The 23,424-nt window shown below is 44.8% G+C and overlaps 1 protein-coding gene and 1 non-coding gene across 4 annotated transcripts; one reads left to right on the forward strand and one right to left on the reverse strand.

The window, feature by feature from the left end:
• Window positions 1-737: 737 nt before the first annotated feature.
• TRNAK-CUU lies at window positions 738-810 on the reverse strand. The gene has a single exon. It is a non-coding gene; the product is annotated as a tRNA-Lys (tRNA).
• A 544-nt stretch (window positions 811-1,354) lies between these two features.
• Window positions 1,355-7,435, forward strand: NRM (nurim). 3 transcript variants are annotated; one of them, XM_029585497.1, is made up of 4 exons: window positions 1,369-1,682; window positions 2,751-2,950; window positions 3,044-3,220; window positions 3,634-7,435. In XM_029585497.1, exons 1-4 carry the CDS (start codon window positions 1,520-1,522, stop codon window positions 3,961-3,963), a joined length of 870 nt encoding a protein of 289 aa, XP_029441357.1. In that variant the 5' UTR covers window positions 1,369-1,519; the 3' UTR covers window positions 3,964-7,435. The 3 variants fall into 3 exon arrangements, with proteins under 3 accessions (XP_029441359.1, XP_029441357.1, XP_029441358.1); XM_029585498.1 differs by having other exon boundaries at window positions 1,373-1,673; XM_029585499.1 differs by lacking the exon at window positions 3,044-3,220 and having other exon boundaries at window positions 1,355-1,682.
• Window positions 7,436-23,424: the final 15,989 nt, after the last annotated feature.

The raw sequence follows: 23,424 nt of genomic DNA on the forward strand, positions 1-23,424 counted from the left end.
CAAAATAGTTTTAAAATGGGTCTTTTTTTTTTTTTTAGAGCTTATGAGCATTGTTTTTTTTTTGTTTGTTTTTTTTAATTCACCCCATGTTTATTTAAGCCTAGGCTTATTTGTTTGCAGTGTCCCAAATACATAAAAGTTTCCTTGCTGCTTTTGCCCTATAACTTGTGAAGTTCAGGATAAAATCCGCATCCTGATAAATATGATTGCAACGGGACCCTTTATAGAACCACGAAGAGGAGAGCCCCAGTGGAATATACCTGCCAACCTTGAAAAGGATGCTGGTCGATCGCTTGCTCCATGCTAAGCAGGTCTATGATCGCCTCGAAGCGGAAGCCAGTGCCCTCTCTCTCGCTCTGGCATAAACAAACTCATGATATTGGGTGTTGTAATTAAGAACATAAGAACATAAGAAAATGCCATACTGGGTCAGACCAAGGGTCCATCAAGCCCAGCATCCTGTTTCCAACAGTGGCCAATCCAGGCCATAAGAACCTGGCAAGTACCCAAAAACTAAGTCTATTCCATGTAACCATTGCTAATGGCAGTGGCTATTCTCTAAGTGAACTTATGGGGCCAAATGTTGATTCTTATTGAGTGTGGAATTGTGCTTCTGTTATAAATAAGAAAAAAAGACTGCACAGTATATTATTTGAAAGTCAAAACAAAATCAGCACTTGCATGTGTAATTTTATAGAAATGCAATTAAATTAATATAGCATGGAAAAAAAATCTACCGCCCAACGTGGGGCTCGAACCCACGACCCTGAGATTAAGAGTCTCATGCTCTACCGACTGAGCTAGCCGGGCTGCTTGGATGAAGGTGTTTTCCTTGCTCTTATAAAATGTAAACCACACCCCTTTATGTGACATTCATAACTAGGTGCTTCGCTCTTGGAAAACACTTTTCAAAACTCCATTCCAAAATACACACACACAAAAAATAAAATGCAACGTCAAGGAAGAAATTTTTTTTTTATTCTATTCTATGACATATTTCTCCTCTTTCCTCGCCTCCCCACCCCTTTTTGCGAATGGTTTGACCGCGAAGACCCCCCCGTGTGTCGGAGCGAGGGAGAGCTGAATGGGCGTGGCGTCCCTTCGAAGTCGCCGCCGCTGTCGCACAGCGGCGCGTGCGAATGAAAGAGGCGCGCGGAAAGCCCTGAGCCAATTGGATGAGACTGGTGCGGCCGTTGGGGCGTTTTCTACCGCTCGGAGCGTTCTATTTTGTGGGAGTCCGGGGGGGGGGAGGAGTTGTGCCAGGGGCGCGGCTGCTGTAATCGATAGCGAGGGGGTGAGCGAAGCATCTCTTCCCCCCCCCCTCTTCTCTTCCCCGGCGACGCTTGGTAGAATCCGGAGTGAGGGGTGGAGTTGCGGGGAGGTCTGGCGTGTCCTTCCGCGGGCGGGTGCGCGCGGTTGTGGCGGGAGCCGACTCCGCTGCCGCTCGCTTTTTTTTTTATTTTTTCCCCTTTTCTTCCTCCTCTTCCCTCCCCCCACCCCACCCCCGGTCTCTTCATTCATGGCGGCCTCCGCGGCCCGCGCCCTGCCCCTGGCCGCCCTCTCCCTCCTCAGCTTCCTCTTCGCCTTCGGCACGGCCGCCGAGTTCGTGCGCTTCGTCTCCTTCAGCGCCGTCTTCCGCAACGTCAGCGGCGGCCTCCCGCGGCCCGAGCCCGGTGAGCGAGGTGAAAGTTAACCGTGCGGCGAGTCGTTGTCGTGCTAGTGTATTGCGACAGGTTAAACAGGGACGGGTGGAGTAATACGGGGGAAGCGACTTTGCGGTAACGCATGCAGTGCCGGGGGGGGGGGAGGGGAGGGTGTCTCCGGTAAACTCCCTTCCTTTGACTTGGGGCCGCATTAAATAGACCGCATGCTAAATAAATGGCCATGCAAGCCGCTTGGTAGTATCAGTTTATGGAGCACTCCATTAATATGCTGAATTAATGGCAGTTAGGATGAACTATTTACATTTATATTGTGAATATATCCCCTTTCCAGCAGTGGCCAAGCCAGGTCGCAAATACCTGGCAGGATCCCAAGGGGGTAGATAAATCCCAAGCCGCCTATCCCAAGAATAAGCAGAGGATTTCTGCAACTCTCCCTTAATAACTTCTCATGGACCTTTTCTTCCAGGAACTTGTCCAAACCTATTTTAAGCACTGCTACACTGACAGCTTTCACCATTTTCCTCTGGCAGTGAATTCCAGAGCTTAATTACACATTGAGTAAAACAAATATTTTCTCTTATTCATTTTAAATGTCACCCAGTAACGTCATTGTGTGTCCCCTGGTCTTTGTACTTTTCAAAAGAGTAAACAGCTGATTAACCTTTACTCTTTCCATTCCATTCATTATTTTGTAGACCTCTGTCATATCCTCCATCAGCTGGCTCTTCTCCAAGCTGAAGAGTCCTAACCTCTTTAACCTTTCCTCATAGTGGAATTCCATTCCCTTCATCTTGATCGCACTTCTCTGTACGTTTTCTAATTCTTCTATATTTTTCTTGAGATGTGGTGACCAGAATATAAAGGGATATAAATAAAAAAAAAACTAACGTGCTAACTTGTGTATTCAAAAGTGATTTTTAGCAAGAGGCATATCGATAAAATTTGAAGCATAAATTCCTCCTTAGCTGCTTCACCGATAGTCCCTGCATCCTGAAACTTATTTTCCTTCATCTGCCATACTGATGTCTTGTGTTGTTTTTTTGAGTGCTGCTTGTTAAATCAGAGCTGCTATGTGTTTTCCTACAGAAAAAGCGAGTCCTGAATGGAAGACAGCCCTTCAGGATCCCCGGGTGCTGCGGCCTCTGGCTGTTAACCTAGGGCTCATTGTCATGTTTGTCCTTCAGCACAGCCTCATGGCCAGCAGTGTGGTGAAGCAGTGGATGGTGGCATGCTTTGGGGTCCTGCAGAGATCTTTCTACATCTTCTGCACATCCCTCACTTTGCAGGTAGGCTCTACCATGTTTGGAATCAATTCTATCTGTGCAGTGTTAAAGAATACCCTGTCCCTTCTTAAGGTTGGACTCTCCCTCCTCTCACAGATGCTGATGAGGTACTGGCAGCCTGTGAAGCATGGCCCCTTTCTCTGGAATGCCTGTACAGAGCCTTGGGGTACCTGGATCTCCCTCATCTGCTTCATCCTTCACTTTCTTGCCTGGCTCGTCATCTGCAGCATTGTCCTCATCTTTGACTATGCTGAGTTGATGGGGCTGAAGCAGGTAGGCAGAGGGAGGGCAAATTCTCTAGATTTCGGGTGCTGGAGTGAGAGTTATCCATCTTGTGCTAGCAGAAAATGTCCTACAACAGCAGGGGAAAAAAAATGTTGTGACACTCTTGCATTCATTTGCACAAGCCTCGCTCTGTTTTAGAATGGAGTCAGTTGATGAAGGTCACGGAAGGAATTAGTGGACCAGTGGGATTGGAATCTGAGTTTACAGGTCTGAGCACCAGATTGTCAGTTGGTGGGACTGGATCCTTGATGCTTTTCCAGGCCAGTCTCTTATACTGAGAGGTCACATAACTACCCCTTCTACAGTAACCCTAATCAAGTTTGGTTTGGTTTGCCTGCTGTTAAAATCCTAGTTGCAGTATGTTTTATTTATCTGTTTCTGTTCCCCTCCCCTCCTTCCAGGTATACTATTACTGCCTGGATCTGGGCGACCCCTTAGCGCTGAAGTCCCCACGGGCTGTGCGTCTGTACTCTCACCTCCGTCACCCCGTGTACCTGGAATTCCTGCTTATTCTTTGGGCTGTTCCCTGCTTCCCCTTGGACCGGCTGCTCCTAGCTGGTCTCCTCACCCTGTACCTGACCTGTGGCCATGGGCTGGACCAGCAGGATTATGTCTACCTGCGCTCCCAGCTTGACAAGAAGTTCCTCATCTTTTCCCGGGAGGAAACAAGCTATGGGCATGGCTTCTTGCAGAATGGTGCTGGCAGGAGCAGTCTCCAGGCTGATGGCTGAACATCCCGGGGACATTTTTTACCCTTTTTATCTTTTATATATATATATATATTTTTTTTTTTTTGTGTACCTGTGAAAGTGCTGATGCATTGGATGAACAATGATTCCTAATGTTTGTTTTTTTTTTGTTTTGTTTTTGCTTGTTTGTTTTTTTTAAGATGTTTCTATTAGAATCAGGAAGGGCAATTTGAATGTATTCCCCATGATCCTCCAACTCAAATCTCATGCTCAAACTCAAATTCTATAGTGTGTTCCTCTTCCCCTGTATCTGAAGTTCATTTTTGCTTCTACCCCCCCCCTTCTGTTTTTTAAACAGGAGACAACTCTGTGGTATTGCTGGGATCAATGTTACTGACACAATGTTTTATTTAGATGGTGAGGGGAGAGACCCCAGTCTTTTCTTTCTGGATTCAGGTTTGCTTGTCCCATGAACTTGTGTGCTTTGTTCCGTATGGCAGCTTGTCAAATATGCACACTTAGGTTCCCACATACCTCATTTAGAAATGCATACACGTAGCACTTAAATGTTCACATGCTTCCGTATATAGTCACACTTAAATGCACTCAGAAACATGAAGTTACGTGGGGTGCTTGACTTTCTATTATTTTTAGTGCAAATGCCAAGAATTCACGAAACTTGTTTACAAAAGGTACCGTGCCAGTGTGCAAAGCAACTCTTAGGTAGTAGCTTATGGCCATGTGTGGATCTGAATGAGTGTGGGAAGTATATGTACCATAGGCCCAATGCAGCCGGCCTTGCACTTAGGACCCTAAATTGGAGCCCTGAGTCTGTTTCCCCCTTCTGTCCAGCTACAGCAAATATTTCAGCTAAAACAAAAAGCTGCATAGAACAGAATGGGACATTGGGAAAAAGTGAAATTGCTTTTGTATTCCGGTTTCTAGCAGAGTGCATCGCTTGTGCAGTTTAGAATCAGGCTGGAAGGGATTGGGTTTAAAAAAAAAAAAAAGAATTAGGCAGTTTTAAATTTACATCACAAGAATATCTTGCTTTGGAAATATCAACTGCAGCTCATGGGTTTGCTTGGCAACTGAAAAGAAACAAAAGTATCAATATTTAATCCTCAGCAGTTAACGCCAGCATGGTTAATGCCTTTAGAAGGATATCTTTAGGGAAAAAAAACTGCACCAAGAGCTCTGGATGCCTGGCGCATAGCCAGAAACTTCCTCTGCTCCTGAGTAGATCGAGAAGTGGCTATAGATCTTTTTGTCCCCCCCAAAAAGTGCTTTGAGTTCTGCAAAAATAGATGTGCAAGATTGCTACCACGCGGGTAGCTCTTATTTCCTCCTTTCTAACAGAATCGCCACGTTAGACTGACATTGAGGCGATCATATCTTCTCTGACTTCCACCACTTCCTTTCCCAGAAAGAAAAAAAAAATGAATTCACTAGTGGAAGGGGTAGCAAGGACAAAGTCCAAAACCTCTTGTAAATATTTATGAAACACATCCCTCACAGATGTACCTGGTACATTAGGAAAACTGAGATTAAGATGTCTTTCACAGTTCTCTATTTGTTCCATTTTGTTGTGGAATAATGTCCTTTCTAGGCTGCAGCCACAGCTTTTAACTGCTGATCCTCCTGCCTGCCCAAGTACATGAATTAATTGATGAATCCATCCTTATAAGTGCTGATCTGATAGCATCGAGCATGGCCACAGCTGGTTTGACCGAAGGGGGGAGAGAAACACTCACCCGCCTGAGGCTAGGAATTGGAGAGTCACTCCTACCAGCAGCTCATTCCCAGCCTGACTTGGCTGCAAATCCCCTGGTTGCCTGGAATGAATCTCTCCACTTTTTTACAATATTAGGACATTTATTCTGCTGAAGTGCCCCTCCTGTCAGGACTAGGGCACCGCCATCATTAGTCAGTGCCACTTCCTGAGTCAAGTCTGCAGCAGCCAGGGACCGCTCTGGCAGTCTTAAATCGGGTGCTGAGTGGAACATCCCCCAACAGCTCCTCTCTTCCTGCGGCGGGCGCTGATCCCAGACCCCTGTCCCTCAGTATCCTGTAGACATAGCTAGAAAATCCATCAAGGCCGAAGGTCAGAGTATCAATTTGTAGGAATATAAACAAAGCCTTCCTTTCCTTTTGGAGGCATATTGAGAGAAGGGAAAAATCCCAAGATAAAAAAGAGGAGGTGTTCATGCTTAGATTTTGACTTCTCCCTGGAAGAGTGATTTAATTTCTGGCTCAGGATGTTGATAGTGAAAGTCAAGCAGAATTTTGCTGCCTTTTTTTTTTTTTTTTCCAAGAAAAGGCTTGAACATCCAATGAGGAAATCTGCAACCTTGTTGAAAAGATGGCAGTAGCCACAAAAGTGGCATGGTTTTCCGAATGTTTGAGCTAGAAATGAAACAGGCACCTTTCTGCTCACCAGTGCTTTTGCGGATGGGTGGGAGATGTCCATCTAGTCATCTGCCTGAAATTATTGCCAGTGCAGCTCTGAAAGCCATATGTGAAGGAGAGCCACAGCTCGGGATGGCTTCATGGTCATGGCTGTTTTCCTTAGATAGGGAACCGACTCTTGTTTACACAGCTACGCTGCAGCTTGCTGCTTTCTTCCGGGCAGAATGCAGCATTCTTTTTAAGAACTTTGTGCATATTTTTATTAAATCACTAATGTTTTTGAAAGTTGATGGAAGCTTGTCTTTGGATTAAGTGAAAGGAGACCTGCAACGTGTAGCCTTGAATCCAAAGGTATAATCCTCTTTTTCTCACGCATTGAATTTGATCATGCAAAACTTCCTCCTGCTTGTAATGGAGTACAATTGTATTATTCTATTGTGCCAGGCAGCAACCTTGCTAATGTTAATACTTACATTTTTATAATGCTATATGACATGCAGCGTTGTACAAACTCACAAAAAGGACAGTCCTGCTCGATAGAGCTTGCAATCTAATAAGACAAACGTACAGGACAAGAGACTTGGAGTACCCTGCTTGTGTGCCTTAAAATGTCAGTCCTTAAGGCTTCCGGTTTGCAGGAAGGTCCACTCAGTGACATTACCCATCCACTGGTGTCGGATTGGTCCATGTTCTTGTCATCTGACATTGTTGCCACAGAGAGCCAATAGGGGTGGATATCATCTGTCCCAACATGGCTGCTGCTACCCCATGCTCCACATCCCGCACCCCAATAAAGGAGCTGCCTCTTCAAGAAGCCAGATGTATGCTCTTCAAAGGTTTAGGTTATTGCCTGTGACCTTCTGAAATAGAGGCCAGGGAGGTGTCTCTTAAATCTGTGCTTTTCCTCCTGTCTAACTTTTTTTTTTTTCTTCCTGGTTTGAAACTGTCCTTGCATGATTCCTTTCCAGTAGATTTTAAGGGCTGAAACAAACCGTTTTATTGCTTGCAGCATTTTTTATTACTTTTGTTTTTGCAATTTTAAATTTGAGCACTGCTTTCAACTTCATATAATTATGTAAAATGATTAAAAATCTTTTTTAAGGTCTGTTATTTATTATGTTTCAGGTAATGGCATCCCCTTCCCCTCCCCAGTTATTTCTATGGTTCATATTTTCTTGCGCCAACAAGTCTTGCTTCTAGGAGTGTATTTTATTTAACTGATATTGTATTCTGCAATTCTAAGAACATAAGAACATAAGAAAATGCCATACTGGGTCAGACCAAGGGTCCATCAAGCCCAGCATCCTGTTTCCAACAGTGGCCAATCCAGGCCATAAGAACCTGGCAAGTACCCAAAAACTAAGTCTATTCCATGTAACCATTGCTAATGGCAGTGGCTATTCTCTAAGTGAACCTAATAGCAGGTAATGGACTTCTCCTCCAAGAACTTATCCAATCCTTTTTTAAACACAGCTATACTACCTGCACGAACCACATTCTCTGGCAACAAATTCCAGAGTTTAATTGTGCGTTGAGTAAAAAAGAACTTTCTCCGATTAGTTTTAAATGTGCCCCATGCTAACTTCATGGAGTGTCCCCTAGTCCTTCTACTATCTGAAAGAGTAAATAACCGATTCACATCTACCCGTTCTAGACCTCTCATGATTTTAAACACCTCTATCATATCCCCCCTCAGTCGTCTCTTCTCCAAGCTGAAAAGTCCTAATCTCTTTAGTCTTTCCTCATAGGGGAGTTGTTCCATTCCCCTTATCATTTTGGTAGCCCTTCTCTGTACCTTCTCCATCGCAATTATATCTTTTTTGAGATGCGGCGACCAGAATTGTACACAGTATTCAAGGTGCGGTCTCACCATGGAGCGATACAGAGGCATTATGACATTTTCCGTTTTATTCATCATTCCTTTTCTAATAATTCCCAACATTCTGTTTGCTTTTTTGACTGCCGCAGCACACTGAACCGACGATTTCAATGTGTTATCCACTATGACACCTAGATCTCTTTCTTGGGTTGTAGCACCTAATATGGAACCCAACATCGTGTAATTATAGCATGGGTTATTTTTCCCTATATGCATCACCTTGCACTTTTCCACATTAAATTTCATCTGCCATTTGGATGCCCAATTTTCCAGTCTCACAAGGTCTTCCTGCAATTTATCACAATCTGCTTGTGATTTAACTACTCTGCACAATTTTGTGTCATCTGCAAATTTGATTATCTCACTCGTCGTATTTCTTTCCAGATCATTTATAAATATATTGAACAGTAAGGGTCCCAATACAGATCCCTGAGGCACTCCACTGTCCACTCCCTTCCACTGAGAAAATTGCCCATTTAATCCTACTCTCTGTTTCCTGTCTTTTAGCCAGTTTGCAATCCACGAAAGGACATCGCCACCTATCCCATGACTTTTTACTTTTCCTAGAAGCCTCTCATGAGGAACTTTGTCAAACGCCTTCTGAAAATCCAAGTATACTATATCTACCGGTTCACCTTTATCCACATGTTTATTAACTCCTTCAAAAAAGTGAAGCAGATTTGTGAGGCAAGACTTGCCCTGGGTAAAGCCATGCTGACTTTGTTCCATTAAACCATGTCTTTCTATATGTTCTGTGATTTTGATGTTTAGAACACTTTCCACTATTTTTCCTGGCACTGAAGTCAGGCTAACCGGTCTGTAGTTTCCCGGATCGCCCCTGGAGCCCTTTTTAAATATTGGGGTTACATTTGCTATCCTCCAGTCTTCAGGTACAATGGATGAATTTAATGATAAGTTACAAATTTTTACTAATAGGTCTGAAATTTCATTTTTTAGTTCCTTCAGAACTCTGGGGTGTATACCATCCGGTCCAGGTGATTTACTACTCTTCAGTTTGTCAATCAGGCCTACCACATCTTCTAGGTTCACCGTGATTTGATTCAGTCCATCTGAATCATTACCCATGAAAACCTTCTCCATTACGGGTACCTCCCCAACATCCTCTTCAGTAAACACCGAAGCAAAGAAATCATTTAATCTTTCCGCGATGGCCTTATCTTCTCTAAGTGCCCCTTTAACCCCTCGATCATCTAAAGGTCCAACTGACTCCCTCACAGGCTTTCTGCTTCGGATATATTTAAAAAAGTTTTTACTGTGAGTTTTTGCCTCTACAGCCAACTTCTTTTCAAATTCTCTCTTAGCCTGTCTTATCAATGTCTTACATTTAACTTGCCAATGTTTATGCTTTATCCTATTTTCTTCTGTTGGATCCTTCTTCCAATTTTTGAATGAAGATCTTTTGGCTAAAATAGCTTCTTTCACCTCCCCTTTTAACCATGCCGGTAATCGTTTTGCCTTCTTTCCACCTTTCTTAATGTGTGGAATACATCTGGACTGTGCTTCTAGAATGGTATTTTTTAACAATGACCACGCCTCTTGGACATTTTTTACTTTTGTAGCTGCTCCTTTCAGTTTTTTTCTAACAATTTTTCTCATTTTATCAAAGTTTCCCTTTTGAAAGTTTAGCACGAGAGCTTTGGATTTGCACACTGTTCCTTTTCCAGTCATTAAATCAAATCTGATCATATTATGATCACTATTGCCAAGCGGCCCCACCACCGTTACCTCTCTCACCAAGTCCTGTGCTCCACTGAGAATTAGATCTAAAATTGCTCCCTCTCTCGTCGGTTCCTGAACCATTTGCTCCATAAAGCTATCATTTATTCCATCCAGGAACGTTATCTCTCTAGCGTGACCCGATGATACATTTACCCAGTCTATATTGGGGTAATTGAAGTCTCCCATTATTACTGCACTACCAATTTGGTTGGCTTCCCTAATTTCTCTTAGCATTTCACTGTCCATCTCACCATCTTGACCAGGTGGACGGTAGTATACCCCTATCACTGTAGTCTTCCCTGATACACAAGGGATTTCTACCCATAAAGATTCAATTTTGTATTTAGTCTCATGCAGGATGTTTATCCTGTTGGACTCTATGCCATCCCGGACACAAAGCGCCACACCTCCTCCCGACTGCTCCTCTCTGTCATTGCGACACAATTTGCACCCCGGTATAGCACCGTCCCATTGGTTATCCTCTTTCCACCATGTCTCTGAGATGCCAATTAAGTCTATGTCATCATCCACTGCTATACATTCCAATTCTCCCATCTTACTTCCCAGACTTCTGGCATTAGCATACAAACATTTCAAAGTTTGTTTTTTGATTGTATTTTTATTCTGCTTTTTAATTGATAGGGATAAGTTAGAATTTTTTAGCTCAGGTGAGTTTTTAGTTACAGGCATTTGGACTACTTTTCTAATTATTGGAACCTCACTGTCGGGATGCCCTAATTCTAGTGCATCATTAGTATCCTTTAAAGATACATCTCTCCGAACCATGCGCTGCTGAGCGACTGTCGGCTTTCCCCTTTGTTCTAGTTTAAAAGCTGCTCTATCTCCTTTTTAAGGGTTAGCGCCAGCAGTCTGGTTCCATCCTGGTTAAGGTGGAGCCCATCCCTTCGGAAGAGACTCCCCCTTCCCCAAAAGGTTCCCCAGTTCCTAACAAAACTGAATCCCTCTTCCTTGCACCATCGTCTCATCCACGCATTGAGACTCCGGAGCTCTGCCTGCCTCTGGTGACCTGCGCGTGGAACAGGGAGCATTTCAGAGAATGCTACCCTGGAGGTTCTGGATTTAATCTTTCTACCTAAGAGCCTAAATTTGGCTTCCAGAACCTCCCTCCCACATTTTCCTATGTCGTTGGTGCCCACGTGTACCACGACAGCCGGCTCCTCCCCAGCACTGTCTAAAATCCTATCTACGTGACGCGTGAGGTCCGCCACCTTCGCACCAGGTAGGAAGATAGTGTGGACTACGAAAATACACATGCATTAAAATACCAGAGCAATTAAAACATTCAAATCATCACAAAATTAACTAAAATAGCACAAAATCAGTAGAACACTACATATTAAAACTTGTGAAAAAAACAGTGCCGTCACCACTTTCCTCAATGTCAAAGAATCTGGCAAGTTACAAAAGTCAAAGCGGTACTGCATGAGATAAAACTGGTCTGAAATAAGAATAAGCCTTGGTTCTTGTCGTGTTCAGGAACAGTGTGTAAGTGCTGGGAAGCTGACCGCAAGGGTCTCACAGTAATATGCTGGTGCATGAGACCATATCTTTATCTAGCTGTAGTAATAACCCATTTCCTAGCGTGTAGCAGATGGACTCGGGACCAATGGGGATAGTGTGCTCCTGATAGCAGTGGGGGACTGAGTCAGATTTCAGTCTGACAGCAGCACTACATCTACCTGTGCACGAGGCTCTGATCCTCATTTTTTTTCCATCTCCATAGCAGTTCGGGACTTCACGCATGCTTGCACAGCGTTAGAAAACCAAACTCCAAATTTAAAGAAGAAACAAAGAAAAACTTACCTCCAAAACGAACCCCATTCTCCTGCGGTGATAATTAAGGGTCCCTCCCCCAGTTGAGATTTCCTGAGGTGCTTTCAGAGATCCCTCAGAAGTAAGTCTTGGTCCCGGCATGGATTTAGCCCCCGGGAAAGGGAGCGGCTGAGAGGCAGCCTCTGTCCGGTGGCCGACCAGGCTTGGACTTAGCCCCCTGAAAAGGGGAGCGGCTGAGAGGTAGTGGGTGCAGAACTGAGCGTGGCGGTGAAGGTATTTCCCTCTCCCCCGCAGCCGGAGACCGCCTGGCAGAGGACCGGGAAGCGCCAAGACAAAGTAAGGAAGAAAACTTTTTCTAAGTCTCCGGTCTCAGGCTCGGACAGCCGCACAGATCAACCCTCCGGCGTCTGTACATTCGGGTTGAACAGTCCCGTCTGGGCTAGACCCCGATCCGGCAAGAGGGTCCTCGCACGTGGAGACCCCCTGGGGGGGGCCACCATCTTACCATGTGGTCACCGGCACCTCCCCCGGTCGCTGCGCCATGCACACAGCGGCCAGCTAGGCGCACAAAGCACTTGGGCGCACAGCGGCGTATGCACAGCTACACGCGCATCTTCCGTTCTTATGCGCACAACGTAGAGGCACCCGGAGTGCATAACCAGGCCTCCCGGCACGTGCACCTGTACAGGATACACGTACAAATCATGGCACCGCCGTCTAAGACAACAAAGAGTTCAGCCCTCTGTCCGGCATGCCATGTGAGAGCGGCGCAGCCAGAGGTGACTTCCGCCCTGTGCCTGCTATGCGAAGAAGCTCGGGGGAACCGAGACAAGGCCCCCCTCAGCCTGTAGAGGACTCCGGTGAGACGAGGGGAATTTCTGGCATTTCTGGATCTCACCAAAGCCTATCTACATATCTGCATCTGAGCAGATCATCAGCATTTTCTGTTTCTCCATTCTGGGGCATCACTATCAGTTCCAGGCACTCCCGTTTGGTCTGGCCACTGCACCCAGAACCTTCACCAAGCTTATGGTAGTGGTGGCAACACAGCTCCGCAAGGAAGGATATCTGGTCCACCCATATTTGGACGATTGGCTGATCCGAGCAAAGTCGGAAGTACATTGTCAGGAAGCGGTTCATCGGATGCTACAGTTGCTACGAAACCTTGGTTGGGTAGTCAACCTGTCCAAAAGTCAACTGACTCCCTCATAGTCCCTGGAGTTTTTGGGAGCTTTGTTTGACACTCGTCAGGGCACGGTATCCCTCACGGAAGAGCGTGATCAAACTTCAAGGTCAGGTTCGGGCCTTGCTAGCCAAGTCTCCACCAATAGTTTAGTTTGGGATTATTTACAGGTGCTGGGTTCCATAACATCGACTTTGGAATTAGTTTCTTGGTCTTTCGCTCATATGAGGCCTTTACAATCCGTGTTACTCTCCCGCTGGAACCCAGTTTCAGAACTGTTTCATCCTCCATTACCCCTGACGGGATGTGCTCGCTCCAGTCTGGCCTGGTGGCTCAACCCGGACAGCTAAACCGACGGTGGCTCAACCCGGACAGCTAAACCGACGAGATGTTCCCAACGTTCGTCGGTATATAAAAGATATTAAATAAATAAATAAACTTCAGGCGGGGAGTGCCTTTGGTAATTCCGGATTGGACGGTGGTCACCACAGATGCCTGGGGAGCGGTTTGTCAGCGGACCTCAGTGCAGGGAAGGTGGTCCTCGCAGGAGGCTCGGTGGTCCATCAATCGCCTAGAGTCCAGAGCGGTGAGGTTGGCTCTGCAGGTGTTTCTTCCGATTCTCCGAGGCAAGTCGGTACGCGTCCTCTCTGACAATGCGACCACGGTGGCTTATATCAACCGTCAGGGAGGAACAAGGAGTCAACCAGTAGTGTTGGAAGCTCGGTTGCTGATCTCTTGGGCGAACGGAGCTTGTTCAGCATAGCGGCCTCCCACATTGCCGGGGTCGACAACGTTCGAGTGGGCTTCCTCAGTCGACATTGCATAGATCCCGGAGAATGGGAGCTCGCGGACGAAGCCTTTCATCGCATTTGTGCTCGTTGGGGAGCACCCTGTGTGGATCTGATAGCGACGTTCAGGAACACCAAGGCGCCACGCTTCTTTGCCCGCTGTACGGAACAGTGTGCGGAGGGCGTGGATGCTCTGGCTCTCCCCTGGCCGGTGGATGTCCTACTGTATGTGTTTCCTCCTTGGCCACTCATCGGCCGAACTCTTCGCAGAATAGAAGTGCATCCGTCGGAGGTAATTCTCATTGCTCCCGAGTGGCCGAGGTGTCCACGGTTCACGGATTTGATCCATCTGGCCATCGACTGTCTCCTGAGATTTCCGGATCTGCCAGACCTTCTCCATCAGGGTCCGGTTTATTTCGATCAGGTCGAATGCTTTTGTCTAGCGGCATGGATTTTGAGAGGAAACGTCTGAAGTCCCAGGGGTTTTCGGATGCGGTGGTATCTACAATGTTGTAGTCCTGTATGGTTTCCACTTCCTTGTCTTATGTCGGGGTCTGGAAGGTTTTTTATGCTTGGTGTCTCGCCAGGGGTGTTGTTTACCCGGGCGGGAGTCTTGGACGTCTTGAGTTTCCTTCAGGATTATTTATCAAAGGGCTTGTCCTGGAGTTCCTTACGAGTACAGGTGGCCGCAATCGGTTCCTTGCGCAGTAACATACATGGGCTGAGCCTAGCGGCGCATCCGGATGTCTTCCAGTTTTTACGACATGTGAAGCATTTGAGACCACCTGTACAGGAACCATGTCCATCTTGGAATTTGAATTTGGTTCTTAAAGCCTTGTATTCAGCACCCTTTGAAGCTTTGCTTAGGGCGACTTTGAAAGATCTCACCTTGAAGGTAGTCTTTTTGGTGGCGATTGCCTCAGCTCGCTGACTGTCTGAGCTTCAAGCGTTGTCATGTAGGGGACCCTTTTTGAGGATTTCTGATTTGGGTGTTTCCCTGTGTACAGTTCCATCCTTTCTTCCCAAGGTGGGGATCTTCTTTCCATTTGAATCAGTCAGTGGAGTTTTCAGCTTTCTCTGATCAAGACCGGTCAGACCCCGATTATAAGGAATTGAGGAAGTTGGATGTTCGCCGAGCTTTGCTCCGCTACCTGGAACTTACCAATGAGTTCAGGGTATCAGATCATCTCTTTGTGCTCTGGAGTGGATCTCGTTGGGGTAATATGGCTTCTAAAACCACGATAGCTTGTTGGTTAAAGGAGGCCATAAATTCTGCTTATTTGTTAAACGGGCGGCCATTGCCTATGGGCCTTCGGGCTCACTCTACTCGATCTCAAGCTGCTTCCTGGGCGGAAAGTCATCAGGTATCATCAGAGGAAATATGTAGAGCGGCTATATGGAAGTCGCTCCACACCTTTGCTAGACATTACCGTTGCCAGGTTCTTGTGACCTGGTTTGGCCTCTATTGGAAACAGGATGCTGGGCTTGATGGACCCTTGGTCTGACCCAGCATGGCAATTTCTTATGTTCTTACAGCTCTCATACTTTATTCCCTATGATCACTCTAACTATAAAACTGTGTAACAGGAATTTACATTTCAGTGAAATCCACCTTGTGACCAGATTGGTAAAGATGGAATATCAAATGTTTGTATTTATTTATTTAATAAATTGACACTAAATCAGGGATCTTACACGCACTTAGTTACGCTTGCACAGCACCATGTAGGGGGATGGTGCACCACATTATATTCACAGGGCGTGCAAAGCACAGAACCACAAATGATCTGTCATCATCTTAAGGGGCAGTAGTCCACAGAATATTAATAAGAAATGTTTCTGTAATTTCCTCTTTTTAATAATGAAATCTATTGTGACATTTTGGCTTCCTTCAACTTCCACTTTTCTAGAGTGTAGCTGTTTGGGCACCCTTCCTCGCTGAAATGAGAAATGGATAAATAACATTCCCCCCTCAATAGCAGCTTTGTGTGCATCACCCGTGCTCTTCACTTGAAAATCAAGTTTGCTGTGTGGATTCCTCAGCACAGATGTTTTTCAGTGCTCATTTGTCTTCCAGCTGCACAACAGTACCTGGTCTCGCCAGCAGATGGTGCTGCTGCCCATCATTAATGTGAACCTTGCTGCTTGTATTCAGTTAGCTCAGAACCTGATGTAATGAGAGGCAAGTTAAAAAAGAAAATGCTGAACTTCAACCCACATTTACTTTATTCCGTTAACTTTTTTTTTGTTTGTTTAACACCTGATGCAGTAAGCTAATGGTATGCCAAGGTATCAGGCATTTAAGAAAGCATGCTCACTTGAAAATGTGCACACAAAAATATGCTTAATGTGTTTTATGTGCTGAAATCTTTGTACACAAGCATGTTCTCTGCACAGAAACCATGATTTACATGCACAATCATGTTTTCTGCTCAGAGAACTTGCTTTGTGCATAAATCCCACGTATAGGATGCCCACACCTGAAGCTTCAGGATCAGCCCCAGAACCTTTATTCAGGAGTTAACTTTTCAGCACTAAGAAAACACGAGTTAAACCTATGCACCTTTCTACATGGGGGAGGAATAACTAATGCCTTAATATGGGATTTGCATGAAGGCGCGCTAATATGTAGGGATGTGAATCGGGCTTCGGACGATTGAAAATATCGGATGATATTTTCAAAATCGTCAAATCAGGGGCTCCCCCAAAACGATAGGAAAACCCCACGATATTGATCATGGGGGTTCTCTTATCGTTTTGGGGGAGGGCGGGAAAAACGGCACACAAAAATAACCCCTAAACCCACCCCGACCCTTTAAAACGAATCCCTTAGCTACCCCCCCAAAAAAAAAATTTTACAGGTACTTGGTGGTCCAGTGGGGGTCCCTGGAGTGATCTCCCGCTCCTAGGCTGTCGGCTGCCACTAATCAAAATGGCGCCGATGGCCCTTTGCCCTTACCATGTGACAGGGTATCCGTGCCATTGGCCGGACCCTGTCACATGGTAGGAGCACTGGATGGCCGGCGCCATCTTGTGCTCCTACCATGTGACAGGGGCTGACCAATGACACCGGTAGCCCCTGTGACATAGTAAGGGCAAAGGCTATCGGCGCCATTTTGAATTCTGGCAGCCGACGGTCCGAGTGCAGGAGGTCACTCCTGGACCCCTGCTGGACTTTTGGCAAGTCTTGTGGGGGTCAGGAGGGTCCCCCAAGACTTGCCAAAAGCCCCTGGTGATCCAGCGGGGGTCCAGGAGCGATCTTCTGCACTCGGGCCATTGGCTGCCAGTAATGAAAATGGCGCCGATAGCCTTTGCCCTTACTATGTCATAGGGGCTACCGGTGTCATTGGTCAGCCCCTGTCACATGGTAGGAGCACAAGATGGCGCCAGCCATCCAGTGCTCCTACCATGTGACAGGGTCCGGCCAATGGCACGGATACCCTGTCACATGGTAAGGGCAAAGGGCCATCGACGCCATTTTGATTATTGGCAGCCGACGGCCCGAGAGCGGGCGATCGCTCCAGGGACCCCCACTCTACCACCAGGTACCTGTAAAAAGTTTTTTGGGGGGGTTGGGAGGGTGGGGGAAGCTAAGATATTAGTTTTAAAGGGTCGAGGTGGGTTTATTGGTTCGGGCGCAACCGATAAACAAAACTGCGATCGGTCCTGATGAAAAAACCCCCACATGTGAATCGGAACCGGAATCCGAACCGATTCCGGTTCCGATTCACATCTCTACTAATATGTACACATTTTTTACATGCTAAACTTGTTAAATCAGGAGTAAAGTTGTGCACACATCTTGGTGCACCTAATTACATTGGCCTATCAGTCCTTTGGAGTCCGATCTATTAGATTAAGCTGTTATTACATAACAAAGCATTAAAGCTGTTGGTAGATCAATCCTTTTTTACTGGAGTCTTGCACAGGAGATAAATTAATTTAGTCCCAGAGACTATAAATCTATAGGGAGACTAGTTTTTTGCTGGAGATTTATTGATTGTAAGATGACTTCTTTATTCTAGGAAGCTGTATAGATCTATCAGAGGAATCCTCTATTCCTAAAAGCTGTAAACCTATAGGACAATTCATCCTCCTCCTAACTGGATTAGGTATAAATCCTCTAACAAAGGTGATTCTGCTGGAAGATAAAACTTGTATTTTATAAGAGCCTTTTTTAAACAATTTGGTGTTTATCCTCTATTGAGATGACTCATTCATTCCTGACCTGGAATAAAATAACCAAAGCTACCCAGCTGCTTTAAAAGGAGTATAGTAAATGATGGCAGATAACGACCAAAATGGCCCATTCAGTCTACCCAGAAGAGATTCATCCAATTTAGGTATAAGTGCACACACATACACACATCCCTATGTAACCCAACACCAGCAAGTCTGATGTGGATAGCCATAGAAATGACTCTTCGTTCCAGCCTGCCTCTGCCAAGAATACCCTTGTCTGGTTTTGAACCGGAGAGAAATTTTATTTATTTAATTTTTATATTCTGCTTTCTGGCACTTCAGAGTGTACATCAAAGTGGATTACATTCAAGTACTATAGGTATTTGAGTGGAAGGGTTGGATATGCTTATTATACCCCAGTTTGTGTTAGTCTGAGTCTTTTTCCTATTAGTTTGAACCAGCTGCTTTTGTTTAGAGAAATCTTTGGTCTTCCTGAAAAATCTTAACAAGTTGGTTGCTCACAGAATGGAGGGCAATATTAGAAATATGCAGGAATAAAATATGCTAAAATATTGTTAACATTAAAGAAGGACCACTGCATAATCTTTGACGTTAAAGAATATTACAAGAAAGGCATACTATTATCATGCTCTCTACATTAATGGTGGGGGTGGAAGGGAAATAGAACCAAAGAGCTAAGAGAAACAGATAAGTATGAGAAAAAATGTGTGAAGCTTGCTGGGCAGACTGGATGGGCCGTTTGGTCTTCTTCTGCCGTCATTTCTATGTTTCTGTGTATTATAGGAGGCTGCAATTTGCAAAATGGCATCTAATTTTTTTGAAACTAGCTCTTTTAAAAAAAAAAAAAAAAAAAAAGTATTTTTAGCAACTTGCTATGGTAGGAGCTTGGCTTTTAATATGACTAGTGATGTCACCATTATGTGAATTCCATGCATGCAGTCATTAGAGGCTTGTGGGCCGTCATTGTCAAACCACATCAGAAAATCTAGAAAATCAAGGAAAACCATCTGTTTCCCAAATCATAGCTTCCTATGATGAGTGATTACAGTGTTCATTTACACAGCTATTCTTAACAAAAATAGGCAGAAGCTTCTTTATATTCTTCGGCATTCCTTTAAACCTGTGAGATAGATGGGCCTATCAATTTATGATGCAGTGTGCTGCAGGCGACTGGTCACTGTAAATACTATATATTGTATGGAATATATACAGAAAAAGAGGATTTATATTCAGACAACAACCAACAAGGACTGAATAGCACAGGCTAGGTAAACAAATAAGCATGGGAGTAGCTTGCTTATTGCGGCGGTTACTACCCCTAACCAATTAAGCTTGATACTTCACTTTGATGCAGCTCCAGCACTGCTCTCTACATCATTGGTGGGGGTAGATGGAAGGTAATTAGAACCAAAATGTTACTAATAAGGACCAAGAGTAACAGATAAGTATGAGAAAAAAAAAGTGTGAAAGCTTTCTGGGCATATTGGATGGGCCGTTTGGTCGTCTTCTGCCGTCATTTCTGTTTCTATATTGGTATTCCTTATGCTGTTAGATCAGTCCAGATGTGTGGGTTTATGGAGGCAGAGATTACAGCTTTTCCAGAGGCCTTATCCTTAAGACCTGTCAGTATTCTCTGTTTCCAGTAGATGGTAGAACAATTACTGGATTTGGTGCAGCAAGATTAGCGGCTCCCAGGGTAGTCTCCAGCCTATTGTCAATTGGGAAGGCCTGAGTGCCACTCTCAGGGCTGAATCCCCTGGTGGTAGGTCCTGGAATCCTAGGGTAGCAGGTTCCTTGTTTGTTTTTAAGGTTGAGCATGTCATGAATTGTGCTCTCATGGGGCTTCTAAGAGGGCTTCTTGGTGCCTTCAGGCCCTGGTTGAGCCCTGAGGTAGAGAGGGTGGCAGGGATAGAAAAGAATCTCTTGATTAGGTCCACTCATTGTTCTCTCTATTTCTTGCCTTTTTGATCCATCTTCTCACCCCCCCTCCCCCCAGGTACTACCTCTAGCCTGTTCTTGAGACCTTTCTGTCAGTGCTGGAGCAGCCTTGGGAATAGAAGTTTAAATTGCCCATTTGAAAAACAATAGGCTGAGTTAGCCATGCTCTCTAGAGATGTTCTCCAGGTGGCCCAATGCAGAACTTTCGCCAAGTATACAGAGCTGTGCTCTGCATGCCTGTGAGATCGTTTCCACATGAATTTCCTCATCTTGTCAGTTTTCATTTCTCCCGCGCAGCTCAGTCGCAGTTCATCTTTCTCGTGCCACTTTTTCTATCTTTTCCCATTTTTAAACACTTTTGTGTACCCAAAAAAGCACATTTAAGTGCTATTATGGCACTGAAGGCACTGGGATTCAAATTCTGCCAATGTGGCAAAATTATGTCCATCACAGAAGGATATAATTGCTATATTTGTCTTGGATCAGACCACGATCAGGCCTCCTGCTGTGACTGCGGCAGGATGCCTCCAAGGACCCATAGACAAAGGGCCAAAAAAAATAGAGAGGTTGAGGAGTGACCTTTTTGGGTTCTTATGTCCCGACCCACTGCTCAACCCAGTCCTTACCGGCTCAGAAGTCAAAGGTCTCCCAAGTAGGAGATCCACTTCTGTAAAGCTGCAAGTAAAAACGATAAGACAAAAAGGGATTGGGAGAAAAATCCCCAAAACACCCTAGTGCTTCTAAAAAAAAAAAAAAAAATCAGTACTAGTAGTGTCGGAGTCCATAAAATCTAAGTATGACATGAACCGAATCAAGATGCATGGATCATTGAATCATCTGATGCATGAAGCGTCCAGCCGCCCAACGCACGAAGATTCGACTTGCCCGATGCACAAAGCTTTGAGTCACCCGATGCACGAGCACCAATTTGCCCAATGAATGAAATGCCGACTTGTCCGACACAAGATATGTCGAATCGAACGACGTATGAAGCGTCGAGTTGTACGACGCATCAAAACATCTGGGATTGGAGGACTGTCATTCTAGAAAAGAAACAGTGCATCGGTCGACGCAGGATAAACACACCGAAGAGGATACTCAATCTCTATGGCGACAATATCTGCAAATAGTATTTACACTGGAAGAGCTGGAAGGAGGCTCTGATGTAGATGTCAGACTGACAAATCTTCCTCACCCTTGCCAAGCACTGTATTCTCAGATCTTTCGCAGGTCTCTAAACGAAAAAGGAAAAGCCTCAACCACAAGAACCCTTAATAAAAAGACACAAATCTCGCCAAGAGCCATATGTCCATACACGCTCAAAAAGAACCAGACTCTGCCATCCTTCTAGCAGCGCTAACAAAAAAGAATCCATCTGACACCAGCCTGCCGCACAGAATAGTACAACATATTTTCCAAGTCAAATGGAAGAAGGCAGCCTCAACCAATGTCACAGATATCAGACATTCTAAACTTTTTTCATCAATGCCAGACCCCCATCGGGAGCAGGGTTCTTCAAGCGAATCTGAGGACAACATCTCTACTATATCTCTACCATCTTCCTCATAAGAAGATGAATGTGCAGAAGAAACCACTGCACATGACCCTAGTCTGGTGAACTCAGAGACAGAAGTAAATGTCCCTGCCTCTCTATCAACATCTCCTGGGTCGTCTACAGGGATCCCTTCAGATCCACTGGAAGAGCCACGTGAACCATCTTCGCTTCATGAAGACTTAACATATTCAAAGCTCATAGAAAAGGTAGGCTCCTTCTTAAAGATTGAAACAAAAAAAATACCGGATCCAAGAGCGGAGGTACATGAAATATTAAAGGTCTTTGATATTCCATCAGAACCTATGGCACTGCCCTCCCATGCAGTGCTGGAAGATGTACTAAATAAATGCTGGACTTCACTGTTTTCCACTTCTACTGTTTCCAGCAAACCAGATTTAAAATGTAGAGTACGTTAGTTCTCACACTATGGCCCAGTACAGCTACCAAATCAGCAATGAAAAAAGCGAAGAAAACCAGATTGTACTCTGAACTCCATCGGTTAGAGACAGCAAGTACCTAGACAATTTTGGCAAGAAGATGTATCGGGGTGCTATGCTGAATACTAGAATTCAGCAGCACCAGTTTTATATCACTCAATATTTATATGAGTGTTTACAAGGATTGTCACAAGGAAGTCCTTCTACTAATAATACCCAAATGCAAAATCAAATAAAATCTGACATGGAAGAAGGATTATGCCACCTATTCAGAACAGTCTATGAAGCATTCTACACTTCCGCAAGAATGTCAGCAGCTGCCATAGTGGCTCAGAGCGATTGCAGTAAGAGACTATGTCCATGAAAAATTTGCTGCCCTCCCTTGCAAAGGATATAATCTTTTTGGGGATAGGTTACGTGAAACTATCTCACAATTAAAAGAACAAAGTGTAGCAGTATCATCACTCACATTCCCTATGGAATAGTCTCACACTAAACGATACTATCCCTAAAAACGACCATTCTACCAACATTGGCAATACAGACAATTTACTCCCTATCATGTACCAACTTACCAGACTCAAAAACAGCAGCCTTAGCAACTGTAGACAAGAAATCGCCAGAGAGCACCGTACCAGCAAAAACAGGCACAGGGCCTGAGCCAGACGCCTCAACACATTTTTTGAGCAGAGCAAGGCCACAGCCATCAACAAAAGTGGGGGGAAGAATATCCTCATCCTACCAAGAGTGGTCATCCATATCATTGGACTGTTGGGTGCTCAGTATTGTGAAGAATGGTTATCAACTGAATTTCCATACAACCCCCTGCCTTTCCCATCTAGCTCATCCAAAACCGGATTGCAAAAACCTAGATGTACTTCATAAGGAAGTACAGGTACTGCTACACCAGAATGCCATATGACCACTGACTCTCATGCAGCACAGTCAAGAGTTCTACTCCCAATACTTCCTCATTCCCAAGAAAGGATGGGGCCTCAGGACTGTTCTAGATCTTCAGGCTTTAAATAAATTTATGCAAAAAGAGGAATTCAAGATGACATCTCCTATGCTAAGTAGCTGTATATAGTGGACTATGCTAAGTAGCTGTATATAGTGGACCCCATATTTATTTTGTTCTCTTGTATATACAGAGGACTCCTTATTTACATTGTACACTTGTATATAATTATCCTTCTCTATCTCTTTTATTTCTTATAATCCCAGTTCATGAACCCTTGTTAATTGTAACTGCTTCTCTTCTCCACGTTTATTTATGTTTTCGGTTATATTTTTGCACCCCTGTTTTCTGTAAACCGACATGATGAGAACGAGTTCTTGAATGCCGGTATAAAAAAACCTTAAATAAATAAATAAATAAATAAAAATCTCTCAAAACCATTCTACCATTTCTGCAACCCAATGATTGGATGTGCTCTTTGGATTTCAAAGATGCCCATGCCCGCATTCCAATGCATCTGGCCTCATGGCTATACCTTTGCTTTCAAGTGAGCAACACACATTATCAATACAAGGTGCTCCCATTTTGCCTATCCTCAGCACCTAGAGTGTACACAAAA

This window comes from Rhinatrema bivittatum, chromosome 19, assembly GCF_901001135.1.
Source record: "Rhinatrema bivittatum chromosome 19, aRhiBiv1.1, whole genome shotgun sequence".
Lineage (NCBI taxonomy): Eukaryota > Metazoa > Chordata > Amphibia > Gymnophiona > Rhinatrematidae > Rhinatrema > Rhinatrema bivittatum.